The sequence below is a fragment of the Mobula hypostoma genome, chromosome 20, assembly GCF_963921235.1.
Source record: "Mobula hypostoma chromosome 20, sMobHyp1.1, whole genome shotgun sequence".
NCBI lineage: Eukaryota > Metazoa > Chordata > Chondrichthyes > Myliobatiformes > Myliobatidae > Mobula > Mobula hypostoma.
This window is the reverse complement of record NC_086116.1, coordinates 49160164-49176707: the sequence shown is the minus strand read 5'-3', so window position 1 is coordinate 49176707 and position 16544 is coordinate 49160164. Positions and strand designations below refer to the sequence as shown.

The 16544-nt window shown below is 41.6% G+C and overlaps 1 protein-coding gene across 3 annotated transcripts in view; it reads left to right on the top strand.

Annotated features, from left to right (window-relative positions):
• reln (reelin) overlaps positions 1–16544 on the top strand; it is a 329082-nt gene that overhangs the window by 253700 nt on the left and 58838 nt on the right. For all 3 annotated transcript variants that reach the window (XM_063072853.1, XM_063072851.1, XM_063072852.1), the window contains 9 exons: positions 183–360; positions 2632–2716; positions 4661–4843; positions 7745–7916; positions 9066–9168; positions 9917–10143; positions 10523–10743; positions 12638–12785; positions 15648–15906. In XM_063072853.1, coding sequence (XP_062928923.1) covers positions 183–360; positions 2632–2716; positions 4661–4843; positions 7745–7916; positions 9066–9168; positions 9917–10143; positions 10523–10743; positions 12638–12785; positions 15648–15906 — 1576 coding nt within the window. The remainder of the gene's footprint in view (positions 1–182; positions 361–2631; positions 2717–4660; positions 4844–7744; positions 7917–9065; positions 9169–9916; positions 10144–10522; positions 10744–12637; positions 12786–15647; positions 15907–16544) is intronic.

Genomic DNA, 16544 nt, shown 5'->3' with positions numbered 1-16544 from the left:
TTGCAAAAAAAGATTAGAGTCCAGGAGAACATTGTTTTGATGTTTGAGCCCATATTACACCATAAATATTGTGTTGATAATTAGTGTATTAGCTGCACTGATTTGTGGGTTTTAGCTTGAGCTGTTCTTGAGAGTTCTACCATGCCATGCCTTTTACTGATGGGACCTTCTTTTGCTTGCAGGTGTGACAGTGGCTTTGGAGGACGTAACTGTGTACCCATTCTTCCACTACCATCAATTCTCAAAGATGACTTTAATGAGAAACCCCACCCTGACATTTGGCCTGAGGTTCTTGGAGCAGAAAGGGGAAACTTAAATGGGGAAATCATCAAATCTGGAACAGCGCTGGAATTTAATGGGGTTAGGAATCTGTTGTTGTTATGTAGGTGTACAAAAGGTGTTGGAATTCACACATGGTTTGGCTTAGCAAGCAGGACATGTGAACCCTTCACCGATTGCACTGGCAACAAGCGAGGATGCATAAAGTAACCTGACTTTTGTAGCAGTGCACAGTCTCCAAAAAATTATGGCAGCTGTAACTTTTATAAGCTGGAGTTTGGCACATACTCATTTTTATACCGCGTGGTTTCTAAGTACCTTTCATATCACAACATGGCTTGAAAGTGGTATTTACCACTTAATCCCCTATTAATATCAGGAGCACCTGATTTAAACACAAAAACACATTTCCAGGGTGGGTGAGTATGCTGCATATCCATTAACACGAACTTCTCTCCTCCAATAACCATTCTCTCCCTTTTGACAAAAGGCTGCAGAGGGCGGAAATCTGGAATAAAATCAGAAAATGCTGGCGAGCAGCACCTGTGGAATTAATGTTTCAGCTGAATCGTCAATACTTAGAAATGTCTTTTGATCTGCTGAATTCTTCCAGAATTTTCTATTTTAATTTCTCTCTCCCTCATTATTTGTTGATCTGCAACTACATCTTTTTCTTCAAATATGACACCATCCCTCTTTAAAGGATTTCTGAATATATATATATAATATAAATTAACAGCGTAAACCTCTCCCTGATGCTGTCTGGTGTTTCTATCCTTAAATTTTGAAACATAATTTTTGTGGCTTCATTAATACTTCTTAGAGAATGATTTCAAGATACTTTATTTTTTGATTACATATTCTATTAATACCCTTCAACAATGGCTTGTGCCTTGTGTTAATACGCTAACATTCTGCACTTAGTGTTGTTGAATTGAATTGAATTGACTTTATTACTTACATCCTTCATGTACATGAAGAGTAAATATCTTTACATCTCTGTCTAAATGTGCAAAGTGCAATTTATAATAATTTGTAATAAATAGTACCACAGGACAGTCAATATAACACAGAAATACAATTGTATCAGCGTGAATTAATCAGTCTGATGGCCTGCTGGAAGAAGCTGTCCCGGAGCCTGTTGGTCCTGGCTTTTATGCTGCGGTACTGTTTCCCGGATGGTAGCAGCTGGAACAGTTTATGGTTGGGGTAACTTGGGTCTCCAATGATCATTCGGGCCCTTTTTACACACCTGTCTTTGTAAATGTCTGCACTGGGCAGTCCGCACCACTCTCTTCAGAGACCTGTAATTGAGGGAAGTACAGTTCCCATATCAGGCAGTGATGATGCAGCCTGTCAGGATGCTCTCAGTTATGCCTCTGTAGAAAGTTCTTTGGATTTGGGGGCCCATACCAAACTTCCTCAACTGACTGAGGTGAAAGAGGTTAATATTCTTAATATAATGTATTAAGAATTGTGTTAAGAATATTAACTAAACATTAAGAATACAACAAACCATGCAGTGCTTTACAGTGTTAATATAATATTTATTCATACAGTAAAGCACAGCATGGGTGGTTATATTAATACACTGTCGTAGAGCAGTGTTTGTTGTGCTCATATTTTAACAAAGTACACTGTACATTCTGTTAATGATCTTACTACAATGAATTGTGCTGCTTATGTTCAACATAACACACAGTTAATAGCATAACGTACTACATGGTGTGTTACGCTAATATCTTCACTTCGAAGTTGTGAGCTGTGTTAAAACTGAAACATACTACACTGGGTGCTGTACTAATATTATATTACACTGCACCATGACTTGCATCAATATTTCAACACATATGTTAATATTGCTAATACTCTAACTACAATATACAAAATGTGATGTTATACTGTTTTGTTCACACTCTAATACATTGCACTGTGTGTTGTTAGAGACATTTCTTTAGATTATTTCCTTCAAAATAGACATTTGGCTGTTAAGCAACACACACAAATTGCTGGAGGAACTCAGAAGGCCAGGCAGCATCTATGGAAAAGAGTTTCAGGCCAAAACCCTTTATCAGGACTGGAAAGAAAGAGGTGAAGTCATAGATGCTACCTGGCCTACTGAGTTCCTCTGGAATTTTTGGTGTGTTGCTTTGGATTTCCAGCATCTGTAGATTTTCTTGTGTTTGTGATTTGGCTGTTAATTAAGGTATTTGCTCATGTCCAATTAATTGTACAATAATTATGAAAGAAAATACCATTTAGATCATATTTTGTGGTCATACTGTATGTTTTTCTATACAACACACAATCTCATTGGTCCTAACTCTTCACTTCCCTCTTTCTGTTTTGCAGGAAGGGCTGAGAATGCTGGTTTCCAGGGACCTAGAATGCACAAACACTTTGTACATTCAGTTCTCATTCAAGTTCATCGCTAAAGGTCTGCCTTTTTAAAAATCTTCTTTAACACACAGCACAGAAAAGGTTTCCCACCTAGACATTCCACAGAGAATGTAGAAGACGTTGGTCAGAATACTTACGTCTCACCGTGCAGAGATTAAAAATAATGTTCATAGCAAACATTTAACATATATATAACAAATGAAGGAAATTTGAAATCAAGCAGAAAGGATGGCTATTGAGGGTAGAATTAGATACTGTTTCACGTCAATTCTGGGTTACTACTGCAACTCAAGGAAATGCCAAAGGTTTCTGCCTAGAAGATAATTTGCCTTGCCAATTGATTGTGTTGATTATTTTACTGGGGTACAGGCAATGGTGCATGTTGCTTCCCCATAACTCACTCTAGTGACAAGGTTTCATGTGGAACAAATGCTCTGGATGGATCCCCAGGTAGGTGCTAAAGTCCCATGTATGCACTCTGACAAAGTCTATCAGGATCAGCAGTTGATCCATTCCACGGTCTAATGTCAAAGGACCCAGTGATCAGTCGGTACCAAGTTATCAAGATGTAAATTGGCACTTCACATTCCTTCCATTCCATGTGCCTGGCCTGCAACTATCAAGGCAGAGCTGAGCAACAATCGGATGCGGCCTCGGAGGGGTTGGACAGAGAGAGGTCACTTGATGAAGACCCACTTCTTGAGTTTTCTGACAATTTAATCAAGGTCACATAGATTGTTCTACATAAGATTAGTGTAGATTAACTTAGAAAGAGCAGAAAAAGAGAACATGAGAATCTGTGAGGGTACTGGCTACGATTAAATATTCAGCAATCAACCCTACACTGGAGCTACAGATTCTGAAAACATCCTGAAAGACTCTCTGAAGTCAAAAATATTGTAATACTTCTGATGATAGCATATTAAGATGACAGAGGGATTAATAGCTTATGAGCTAAATATTTAACAGCTGAGTTACAGAGAGGGTGTATTTATGAAAATGCCAACCAGCCATTTCGATTAAACTGTAATAATGGGAGCACTCAGCTTGAATGTAGATTTCAAAATTTACTTTATGAATGCATATTTTGTCTCTGCTTAAAGGAGTTGCTTTGTTATTTGACAAACACAGTTACTCCAGTGACTGGTTAATGTAGAGTCGGTGGAATTTGGACTAATATTCACTGTCAGAGTGTGGCTCATACATTTAAATTGAATGTATCAGCATTAGGCTTCAACTGCAAAGGTAGTCTGTTGTTACTTTACATTTATATTTAAACAAATGAAAGGAAATTCAATGATTTGTAGAAACACAAAAGTAATGACATTTACTTTTGACGACATTTATGTTGTTTTAATATTAAAATTCATTGCACTGTGAAACATTCTAAATCATTTCCATCAATTGTTGATAACTATTAAACTTAGCTTATGATTTTCTTACATTTTTGCTCCTCTTCATATTTATGCCCAATCTTGATGTTATTCATGAACTGGAATGATTCCATTATATTTATTGTGCTCTGGGGTGATATTTGTACAGGCTACTGCATCTAGTTGAAGAGGAAGGGTATTTCTTTTCACAGTGTCAGGGTTCAGTGACTTCTGCACATCAAGGTTTCGGAAATACTGACTATGAAAAGTGATGGGGTTCTAGGACATCCTACTGTGTGAGGAACAATGCCCTTAAATAAATTCTTTGTCGCTGGTAAGCTGGTCAAGTTGGCTAGTACATCATGGCAAATTTCTAAACACTGACTGCAACCTATATTTGTCAATCAAACGTCTAGTGAGTTTTTCCAGCCCTCAGTGGATGAATTATATTCTCATTATGTTTATGCAAACAGAATTTTAGCAGAATGCTTTTGAACAGATATTAATTTATCAATATCTGCCGTTTCTGTGATAAATTGAAGATTATCCACAAGTTTTCCTTCGTCTCAATAACCACAGTTGACCATCATACTATCTTTTTGGCTCAGGTGCTCCTGACCGTTCGCATTCTATTCTGCTGCAGTATTCCATCAATGGCGGAATCACCTGGCACTTGATGGATGAATTCTACTTTCCTCAAACGACAGAAGTGCTCTTTATTAATGTTCCCTTACCACTAGCTGCCCAGACCAACGCAACCCGATTCCGCCTCTGGCAGCCCCACAATGAAGGTAATAAATTTGAATTGTGTTTATATTGCATTACCATGAAATAACTTGCACCTTTTAGAATTTATTGTTTGTTTTAAGTTTTTAAAACCAAATTTGATTTGTAGAATACAGATAAACGTTATAAAGTCGAACCAGTAACGTTCTGTGAACTATGCAACATAACATTCAAGTTTTATGGCTGATATTTTACATGAGGAAGACTTGTTGTGAATGAAACCTCCAATATATTTCAGTCTTCTGTTTCCAGTCTGAGTTAGGAATATGCAAGTGCAGAAGAAATGGCTGAAATAGCTAGCACGAGAGGGCGTAGTTTTAAGGTGCTTGGAAGTAGGTACAGAGGAGATGTCAGGAGTAAGTTTTTTACGCAAAGAGTGGTGAGTGTGTGGAATGGGCTGCCGGCGGCGGCAGAAACGATGGGGTCTTTTAAGAGACTCCTGGATAGGTACATGGAACTTAGAAAAATGGAGGGCTGTGGGTAGCCCTAGGTAATTTCTAAAGGTAAGGACATGTTCAACACAGCATTGCGGGCTGAAGGGCCTGTATTGTGCTGTAGGTTTTCTACGTTTCTAAACTTCACTCAGTACCCCTGTCCTCATCAATATGCCTCCGTGCTAACTGTAAAGCACTCCATCACATTTTCATTTCTTGAGCCAATGATGCACATGAAAGCACAAGGCTAACAAAGATAGAATGGAATTTTGTAACACTTCACTGGAGGGTGCAGACTCTTGCAGGTCAAGTTCAGTTCATCTCTTTTTGTTCATTCATAAAATTGGCAAATACGGCATTTCCATTGCAATATTTTTTCACGATAGCTGAGGGCTAATAAATGGTGTGTAACTGCTAATGTAGTTAACCCCTCATCGCCTGTAGTGTGTGAAAGGCATGACCCATCTACACAATTAAGCTAGAAAATGTGTTGAATTTACAGTCTGACTTTCAGAGACTTTTGCCATCACTGAAAATGATAAGCCCAGGGAACTCTGATTCAGTGTCAACAACCTGCTTCTTGACTGTTGATGAAATCGTTCCATTAATTAAAGTTTCAATTATTCTTCATGTGGTACCAACTGCTGTTCTTTAACCCTTTTGCTTATGGTGGTGTGCTCAGTCACAGCAGTTTCTGCGGGGCCATCTGAAGGTGTCACTGTCTTTTGTAACTGTATTTATTATGATTTGGTGGATATTAAGAACTTAAAGTACTACAGGTCCACCCCATCAACGAGTTGCTGTTTGGCAGAGAAACTGAAGGAGCCGGACTTGGTGTGGGTTGTGCAGCTGCCTGCGTCAGAGAGGTGTCGGAGGAATCGGTGTGCGGTCTAACAGCGACTGATCGTCTTATTTGATTTTGTTGTGACTGCGAGACCCCGTTAGACGTTGTGAATGTGCAATGCTGCGTCTGATTCACTGATTTATTGGCGGACAGCGGGGGGAGCTGTGTGGCCTCGGTCATAGCCAGGACTAGGCCTCAAGCGGCTGTGTCGCCTGTTTAAAGCCGCTCAGGAGAGAGGCATTGGAGTCGGGGCTGCCCCTCCCCAGCGTTTGCTCGGCAGAAGACAAGCCATATTGTGTTCAGCTGCAGACTGCTGCAACATTCTTGGACTCAAGATCTTGGACTATATATATATGTTTTTTTTTGTGTGACTATATTTTACTGATATCTTATATGTCCTGCTATCTTGTCTTTGCTATATATACCTTGTGCTGTGTGTGACTGTTGGTACTGTGTTTTGCACCGTGACCCTGGAGTAACAGTGTTTCATATAGCTGAGATGGGATAGACGGTGCACACAACAACTGTTGCCCAGGTGCTTCACCAGTCACAGCTTTGTGGGAGAGTGGCAAAGAGAAAGCCTTTGTTGAATAAAAAAGTCACATGAGATCTCGACTGGATTGCCAGAGGGCACGTGGGAGACTCTGAAGTCAGCTGGAAAGAGGTTCTATAGTCTGATGAAACCGAAATTGTGCTTTTTGGCCATCAGACTAAATGCTATGTTTGGCGTAAGCCATACACCGCACATTATCAAAAACACACCGTCTCTACAGTGAAGCGTGCTGTTCGCTGCATCATGCTATGGGGATGCTTCACTGCAGAAGGCCCTGGAAGGCTTGTGAAGGTAGAGGGTAAAATGAATGCAGCAAAATACAGGGAAATCCTGGAGGAAAACCTGATGCAGTCTGTAAGAGAACTGTGACTTGGGAGAAGATTTGTTTTCCATCAAGACAATGACCCCAAGCATGAAGCCAAAGCTACACAGGAATGGCTTAAAAACAGCAAAGTTAATGTCCTGGAGGAGCGAAGTCAGAGTCCAGACCTCAGTCCAATTGAGAATTTGTGGCTGGACTTGAAAAGGGCTGTTCACTCATGATCCCCATGCAATTTGACAGAGCATGAGCAGTTTTGTAAAGAAGAATGGGGAAAAATTACAGTGTCCAGATGTGCAAAGCTGGTAGAGACTCATCCACACAGGGCTGTAATGGCTGTCAAAGATGTATCTACTAAATACAGACTTGAAGGGGGTGAATAGTTATGCATTCAATTAGTTTGTGTTTTATATTTGTAATTAATTTAGATCACTTTGCGGCGACTTGTTTTCACTTTGACATGAAAGAGTCTTTTTCTGTTGATCAGTATCAAAAAAAGCCAAATTTAAATCCACTGTGATTCAATGTTGTTAAACAATAACACCTGAAAATTTCCGGGGGTGTGGGGCGGAAAGCTTTTTATTGGCACTGTAGGTTGATATTGAACCAATTAAGCTGGAAAGTACAAAAACAAACTTGTTAAATGCATTCAATACTGAATTAATAATGAACTCCTAAAGTAATTGCACAAAATAACAGTTTGTCTGTTAGGATGAGAAGCCAAGTTTATTCTAATTTTTTTTGTTCAACAAAAAGGGCAAAAAGAAGAAATTTGGATCATTGATGATCTCATTATTGATGGGAATAATGTGAAAAATCCTGGTGTTTTGTTGGAGACGTTCGACTTTGGACCAAAAGAGGACAACTGGTTCTTCTATCCTGGTGGAAACATTGGTCTTTATTGTCCCTATGTGTCAAAGGGAACCACGTAAGAATAGCAGTTTCTCCAGTGCTTTGGGTATTGGTCTATAACTGTGTGCAATTACAGAAAAAGTATATTAACACCTCAGTTCATGTCCAGGCTCTAAACTCTTCACCTCTCTGCACTTTTCTCCTTCTCCGAGATGCTTCTTAAAATCTCCCTCCTTACACCAGCCACAATCAAGGCCCAGCATTTCCTTCCTGTCTACACTTACCATCAGTCTGCATGCAAGATCCATATTTAACCTTGTGCAGGACCTGACTGAGAACTTCCAAGCCTCATCGGTGAAAATATTGAGAAAATCTGCTCTGACATTCAGAAACATTCAATATCGTTCAAAAACCATTGAACGTCAATAAGTGGCTTTTAAAATATTATAAATATGAATAAATATACCAAAAAAAACCCTCAATTGATTGGACTGGTATGTGAACAGGTATCTTTCAGCTATTTCCCTCTGAAATGATTCTTCCTATACCCAGATACAACTCTCAGCTTCCATGTTCAATGGGGGAATCCCTATTCCCAAGCTGCACCTCAGCAGTGTGACCTTCTCAGCTTTCTTGGAGCAAATTATATCTGATTTCTGTGCATAATGTTTCTTTAAGAATTGGAAAAAGGTGTTGCATTAACACCTGGAATGGTTGCATTCACAGCAGTTTCATGACCCAGGAATGTCTCAGCACCATACCCCTTCATCAGTTCAGATAATGTGTCGGGCTCCTTTTACAAAATACCTTGTAAGAAACTGTATTATATCCCATTTATCATCAGGTACATGTTAACCAAAGCAGATATCCTTTAAAAGACTTTCTGAAGTTAAATTCCCATGTTTTTATGTCATGTCTATTTTGATATCTTATTTACAAGATAACTTTACATCACTGACAAAAAAAAACTTAAACTAAGTGTGATTCTCATTATGAAGCCTCTTTCCGATCATAGGCAGTTAGGTAGAACTAGTGGGAGAAGGGGAACCTGAATTTGTGGACCACAGTTCCCTATAAAAAATGTTCCTAGAGATTTACTCAAGCATCATAGCATTGTTTCATTCAATGTGCTCCCCTTGCTGTAGTGATTACTCCCTCTCGTAAGATTTGGATTTGTCTTCATTGTCACAGTGCATTATCCCGGTTTTGTTTCTCTGTTAACAAGGGAGGAAGATTCCGCCATAGTCTTCGTGTCAAACATGGTTGGGGAACATTCCATCACTACGCGTGACATGGATGTTAATGAGAACACCATTGTTCAGTTTGAGGTAACGTGGTGATAGTTACCTGTCTGTCCTTTCTTTAGTCATGTGGAACTTTTGGACAATAGCTTCATGTGTTTAGAATTTAGACCACACAGCAGCCACTTTGGCTATTAATTGACACATTTAATTAAATTAGGCCCCTGAGTGTCCTGCTGGATAGGCTTTCAATTTCAAAATCCTTTTGTCCACCACTCACTTTGTACTGAAATTATACGCCACAATGCTGTGAGGTTTTGCAAATAAAAGCAAATTTGAGCCACTCATTTAAATAGGGTGGTACCAGGGCAAATAAATTCTGAAACAAAGCCCTAAAATTCCCTGGGTAAAACAGGGAAACAAAATATCTTAAATGGAACTTCAAGATTAACCTTTTAATCATTTAAAATAGGCTAGTTTATTTCTTGAAAGGAGTAGCAACAATCATTAAAGTATTAATCCACTAATACAGCAAGTACTGATCGTTAGGCTTGAAGTAGAATAGTTGGAGCACTAGAGGGAATCAGTGTTTCATAGATAAGGTAAAATGTCTGCCAATATATTTACCTTGACAACAGCACAGTTTCAAGAGAAATAAAAAGAGAAGAAAAGTAATCTGTGTTAGATCAAAGAGGTCATACAAATATTTTGAATTTCCCAATATGCCTTTGGATCAAAACTTTCTTGCCTTGCTAATGAAAACCTTCCAAAGACAAATGCTTACACTTCAACAGCAACGCATTCCAACATCACTGTGCCTCATCTGTGGTTTCAGATCAATGTTGGATGTAACATAGACAGCTCAGCTTCTGACCCCATCAGACTGGAGTTCTCCCGGGATTTCGGAGCTACGTGGCACTTGCTGCTTCCACTCTGTTACAGCAGCGGGCACGTCAGCTCGCTTTGCTCAACCGAGCTCCATCCCAGCAGCACCTACTATGCTGGAACCACCCATGGATGGAAGAGGGAGGTCATCCATTTTGGCAGGCTCCATCTTTGCGGGTGAGTTCCAACTTAAGGACATTATGTTTAGTTTTGGTTTTTGTTTAATTTTTCCTTTCTTCTTTCCACACATTTGAATTGGTAATCTTAGAACTTAGAAGAGCTGGCAGCCCACCACCCCATTTGCACATTAATGGTCAAAAGTTTGTTGCCAATGCGTCTTATTCGGAAGCTTACAAAGGATGCACAAAGTTTGCAGAGATAGGTGACCTATTCCTAACCCGAACTTCCCGGAAGAAAACTGTCTTGATCAATGTCCAAAACGCCTATCCATCGGTTTAGATATGTACAAAGTTCTCTTTGATGTGTCTCCTATCACCTGTTTAAAAGATCCTTTCCTCTGTATCATCCATTAACATATTCCTTCTTGTCCCCGCAGGTCAGTGAGGTTCCGATGGTATCAGGGCTACTACAGACTCGGTTCTCAGCCAGTGACCTGGGCCATTGATAATGTGTATATTGGGCCCCAGTGTGAGGAGATGTGTAATGGCCACGGCAGTTGTGTTGGTGGAACCCGCTGCGTCTGTGACGCCAGGTATTCTGGACCCACCTGCAAAATCAGCTCCAAAAACCCCGACTTCTTGAAGGGAGATTTTAAAGGTAGGCCGGAAGAAAAGTACATTTGTGGGGGTGGTGCGGACTGGGTCACAATGAAATAGCAGAGTGACTGGGTGATGTGTAACGTCCACAATTTCCACTGAATGGAAGGGATGGAAGTACCTGAGGTTAGGCTGAAGATGGAAGGCTGTGCATGGTGGGTACTAGGGGGGATTTGCATGTCGTGATAGGGGTTTGAGTGTGTGCAGTGGGGCAGGGGTTGATGGGTGTGAATGGGAGTGTTAAGGGTGTTAGGGGATGTGGATAGAGCAGTGCGGGGGTGGAGTACAGGTAGTGGGTAGTGACTGGGTTTGGTCAAGATTAGATGCGGATGAATGTGGAGTTTATTTATTTATTGAGATACCGTGTAGATTAGGCCCTTCCGGCCTTTTGAGCCACGCCGCCCAGCGATCCCTCAATTTAATACCAGCCTAATCACAGGACAAGTGACAATGACCAATTAACCTATCAACCTGTATGTCTTTGGACTGTGGGAGGAAACCGGAGCACCCGGAGGAAACCAAGGCGGTCACGGGGAGAACGTACAAACTCCTGACAGGCAGTGGTGGGAATTGAACCTGGGTCACCTGTACTGTAAAGCGTTGTGCTAGCCACTACGCCACCGTGTTTGTGGGTAAGAGTGATGTTGGTAGGTGTGAACAGAACAGTGGCAGGATGAAGTAGGGATTGTGAACGTTGGTAACTGTGGTTGGGCATGATTAGATGTGGGAGAATGTGGAGTTTGTGGTAAGGATGGTGTTGGCAGGTGTGGGCAGGGATGAGGGATGGATACAGGCAGAGGTGGTATTCATGGTTAGAGGTAAGGGGCATACAGGGTGTCTGCAGTAGGAGAGTAGCGGGGCGGTGGATGTGGGTACAAATGGGGCCGGGGATTGCTGGGACATGTTGGACAAGGTCGGGAGCAGCCTGGGTGAAGGCTGCAGATTTACTGGGGAAGAAGAAGAATTTACTTCAATTGCATCGTATGACAAATGCAAGCATAAAATAGAGTGAAAATCTGTGGCTACTGAGCATGGATTCCACTTAATTTCCATGCCAGCTTGAGGCTTTCTGTCTGTTCAAGTGACTGAGTGGAAACTCACAAGCTAGTAGAATATAAGTGACAATCGGTCCCCTGTGGCATCAGGAGTGGGATGTGAGCCTCTCCTCGACACTAACAGCCAGCCTGCCTGGAAATCAGTGTTTCAGATCAGACAGGGCTTGAGCAGTGGATAAGATTCAACTCACTGAATTTGCTGAGGACTCTATGATATTAGGACCAGCTGTCATATTTATAATAATCTGCAAAACATTTGTCTTCAGAGAAGATTTTATTATACTTTTTGCTTCAGCCAGTCTAAGTTATGACAGCTAATGTTGCAGCTTAAGGAAATGCCGCTGGTAGTTCTGTTTTTGGTTGTATTATTTAAAGGAGCATAGGTCAGGAACCCCCTTCCTTCCCACGGAGCCTTGGCTGAGTATTTTTGTGTCAGAATGTGGCCCTAAGCCCAGGAAACGTTGACACCGTAACGTGAGAACAACACTACCGATGGGCATTAAAACCATCTCCCATTATGGCAGCATCGACTGGGCACAGTTATTGTTGGGCTTGAAATATCAGGCTGCCAGAGTGTTTGCAGTGACCCAGCAGGTTGGTTACATGGCCACTGGAGGGAGTGGAGAGTAAAGGACCTGGTTCATTTAATTTACATCAAGACTTTTATTTCCCATAAGGAATATTCAATGGTTAAAAGGTCATAAATCTCCAGGATGTGAAGATATCATATTCATGCTTATCATTCACATTAGATTTATTATGGTCAGTTGACGTAGCTGTCACTTTATAACGTTGCTGGCACATCAATTTTAACTGATCCTGAGTTACTTTCATTCTTAGGACCAGTAGACCCAGAGAAATTTTTGGTGGTCAGTGGTGGGAAACCGTCCCGGAAATGTGGTTTAATGTCTAGTGGGAACAGCCTCTTCTTCAGCGAAGAGGGCCTCCGCATGCTGATGACTGTCGATATGGATTTGTCGCAAGCAAGGTATTCAGAACACGTTCTGTCATAAGAAACTTCTTCAGGGTTCTGCTCTTGTTAAAGCCCTTTGTAATGAGGCCTCCTGTGAAATTCTGTATTTAATATTCAGGTGTGATGTCAAAAAGTCCTTTCAGTTTATCACACTTACTAGACGGAACCATATACTTCCTGCCCGCCTCTTGTCTTGATACAGGCTTCCTCTGGTCACACTAATACAGCCACTAATGTTTGCAATACATCAGTATTTGCCATACAAAGCCATGACACTTTCTAATTGTCAAATTGTTATTTCCTGAGTCAGTTTTAGCTTGAGATCCATTCTCTTGATGACCCTCACCTTGACTCATCAATATCTCTTTAATTCCAATGGCTTTCTCCTTCAACGTCGGGCACATATTTTGAAATATTTGTTCTTTTTCATCACGGGCGGAGATATTTCCTGATTTCTTAAGGGCTTTGAGGTTTGGCGTTATAATCCCAACGTTTCGAAAAGACAATAACACAAACCAGTTCCCTCCCACCAGCTCCCAAGTTGCTTATACCCCATTTGCTAGGACTGTGCCTTGAAGAATCATTTCAAACAGCGCACTGTGAACAGACAACCACGTTCAGCTGTCATGTTGAGAAGATAAGAGAAATTCTAGGCATCTTTTTTTTCCCCTCCTGATTTCGAAGAAACAGGCATTTTCATCTCGTTGTGTTAGAGTGCTCTTTAATCTCTTGTCAGTTAGGATTTCACTATTCCCTCCCTGAAGTGGTGGCGAAAATGCAAATTTGCGACCTGAAGATTGATAACACAAATATTCAAGATGACGCTGTGTGTTCATGTATTGCCTGGTGGTTTTCACAGCACGGTACCATCAGTCCTACTCTGATACATGCCTGTGGGACAGTGGATGGTTTTAATGAGTTCTCATTAAGAGTCAGACCCTGCCAGTAACCAATAGAATTTACTTCAATATAACAAAGCCACTTTCCAGATGTAACAGCAAAAAATATCAAGTGCATAGATTTAAAGTGGCAGCTCCATTTTTTGCTGCTGAGTTCTCAATTTCCTTTTGGAGTGTTTGTTGTACCTGTTGCACTCATGGCTATCAATCACACTTCAGAAACCGTGGATCACGTGCCTCGTGCTGAATAGGTATTTGATTAAAAAGGGAGAAGAACTGACTTTTTGGCGGGGGGGGAGGGGGTGTTTCTGACCTTGAACAGGAACCTGGCCCTGGGGACAGGAATCAGATGTTGATAAAGGACTGCCTGTTTGCAGACACCACCCCAGTAATTAACCTACAATAGATCTTAGATCAGGAGATCCCAGCCTCTGGTCCATGGACCCCTCAGTTAATGGCAGGGGCCCATGGCATGAAAAATGGTTGTCATTAGTTGGGCTGCTAACACAAGATGTACTGTATCTGACAACTGCCTCTTAATAGATTGTCAGATCTCAGCACAGGATCACAGGAGTCCTGAAGAAGGGTCTTGGCCCAAAATGTCGACTGTTTTACTCTTTTCCATTGAGGCTGCCTGGCCCTGCTGAGTTCCTCCAGCGTTTTGTGAGTGTTGCACAGGAAGGTTGTAGCTTGAAAGGAGGCCATTTGGCCATTGAATGCTTACGTGCCCTGTGCAAGAGCAATTCAGGAGGTCACTTCCCCCACTGCCCTCTTCCCATAACTCTGATGTTTTTCTCCATTTCCATTGTCCATTTCTGTTTGAACACTGTGATTCCACATTCTGACTACTTGTTACATAAAAATGATTTTCCTTTTGATTCTTCTGCCAATTTTCTTCATTTTCTCACTTCTGGTTTTGACCTGTCCACCAGTGGAAAGTGCTCCTGCCCTTCACGAATACCTCTTTCCAAATCTTCTCAACCTTTTCCGTCCCAAGGGGACCAATCCCATTTCTTCAGACAATGCATATAACTAAAATCCATCATCTCACAGATCTCTCCTGCACCGTACAAGGAATTCACATCCTTCCGAAAACGTGGCACCCAATACTCCAGTAAGGCTGAGTTCACTGTAACCTCGTTGCCCTTTTCCAAGTGACTGCTAATTCTGTCCCAAATTATTGCCTCTAGAACTTTCCCTATAACCAAAGTTAAAGTGATGAATGTGTAATCTTTGGGTTTACACTTAAAAACTTTTTGAACAGCAAAGTAACATTTGCAGTTCCCCGGTCCTCAAGCCCACCCCAGCATCTGTCGATCTTTGGCCAGGGCTCTGCAACTTTCTCCCTAATTCTCCCTGTAACATAGAATGCATCCCATCTGCATCATGAGGTGATTTATTCACTTGATAAGCAGCTAGTCTTGCTAGCATCTCCGCCTTAACAACTAATAACCAGTCCATTATCTCAGTAACATCTTCCTTTGCTGAGATTTGAGCTGCACCTTCACATTTAGGAGTGGTGTTAATAGTCAAAAAGCACCAGAAATAAATGAACAGCGCCATTAATTAGCTAGTAATATTAAACTTACATAAAGCCTCCATCTAAATCCACAGCTTATTCTCAAGACATTGAAACGGAGATATTTGTTTTCATTTCTGAGAAAAACTTTCAGTCCACGATCCCACAGGAATGGGGTAGTGCTGCAGGTTGGAATCTGATTCACTCTGCCATGAGGTGTGCTGACAAGTGTATCAGCTGGCATTCTAACGTAGACCCAGAAATTTGTCACATAAATCAATTTCTTATGTCAGTGTCCAGAGTCAGGAAGGATATTTTAACAGTCAAACCCTAGTCTTGTGCCTGTGATGCTGTGCAAGAGACTTATTGTTGCACTTTTGCCTATTACTAAGTATTTGACCTTGGGGAAGGATATTTTAAAGGTGACATGCCAGCTAATGTATGACATCTTCCACTCAGGTTCGTACAGTTCTTCCTGAGACTGGGCTGTGGGAAGGCATCACCTGACCCCAGGAGCCAGCCAATGCTCTTACAGTATTCCCTGAATGGCGGCCTGAGCTGGGGCGTCCTGCAGGAATTCCTCTTCAGCAACTCAAGTAACGTGGGCCGATACATTGCCTTGGAGATCCCCATGAAGGCCCGGTCCTCGTCCACCCGACTGCGCTGGTGGCAGCCTTCCGAAGATGGACATTTCTACAGCCCCTGGGCCATTGATGAGGTGAGATTGTGCTGCTGAAGGCAGGGCCAGGACATTGAATGCATGATGGCCAATGCTTTTTCCCTCTGACCTGCAGACTCACTTCCAAAGAATCTTTACAACTTGCCCTCAGTATTATTTTTTATTTGCCCAGTTTGTCTTCTTTTTGCAGTTGGTTGCTTGTCAACCTTCATGTTCAGTTTTGTCGTAAATTCTACAGAATTTCTTCTTTTCCCTGCCTGCAAGAAGATGAATGTCAAGGAAACATATATGTACTTTGATAGTAAATTTACTTCGAACTTTACACTGCAGCCTAGGAACACTGTGAGATGTTGGGACCGTAAGACTAGGGTAGACAAATAATGGCTGGAATTCCTTGGTCTGCTGGGTGGAAAGTTATCGCTGTTACAGGCTGCACATGTCTGGTCAGGCGAAGACCATGTCCCACACTCCATATCTCCAGCCACTGCAGAGGGGTGGCATTGGGCTGAAGCCCTTAGAGGTCTATTTTCCTCTGTAGACTGTACGACAACCTGGGGACCTACCACCAGGAAAGAAGGGCCTGAGGAAGACTGTCCTTGAGCACTCCGCTGGATGAGTGGTAACTCCCCTTCTCATGAGCCGTGTGCTATTTTCCCACAGATCTCCACAGTAAAACC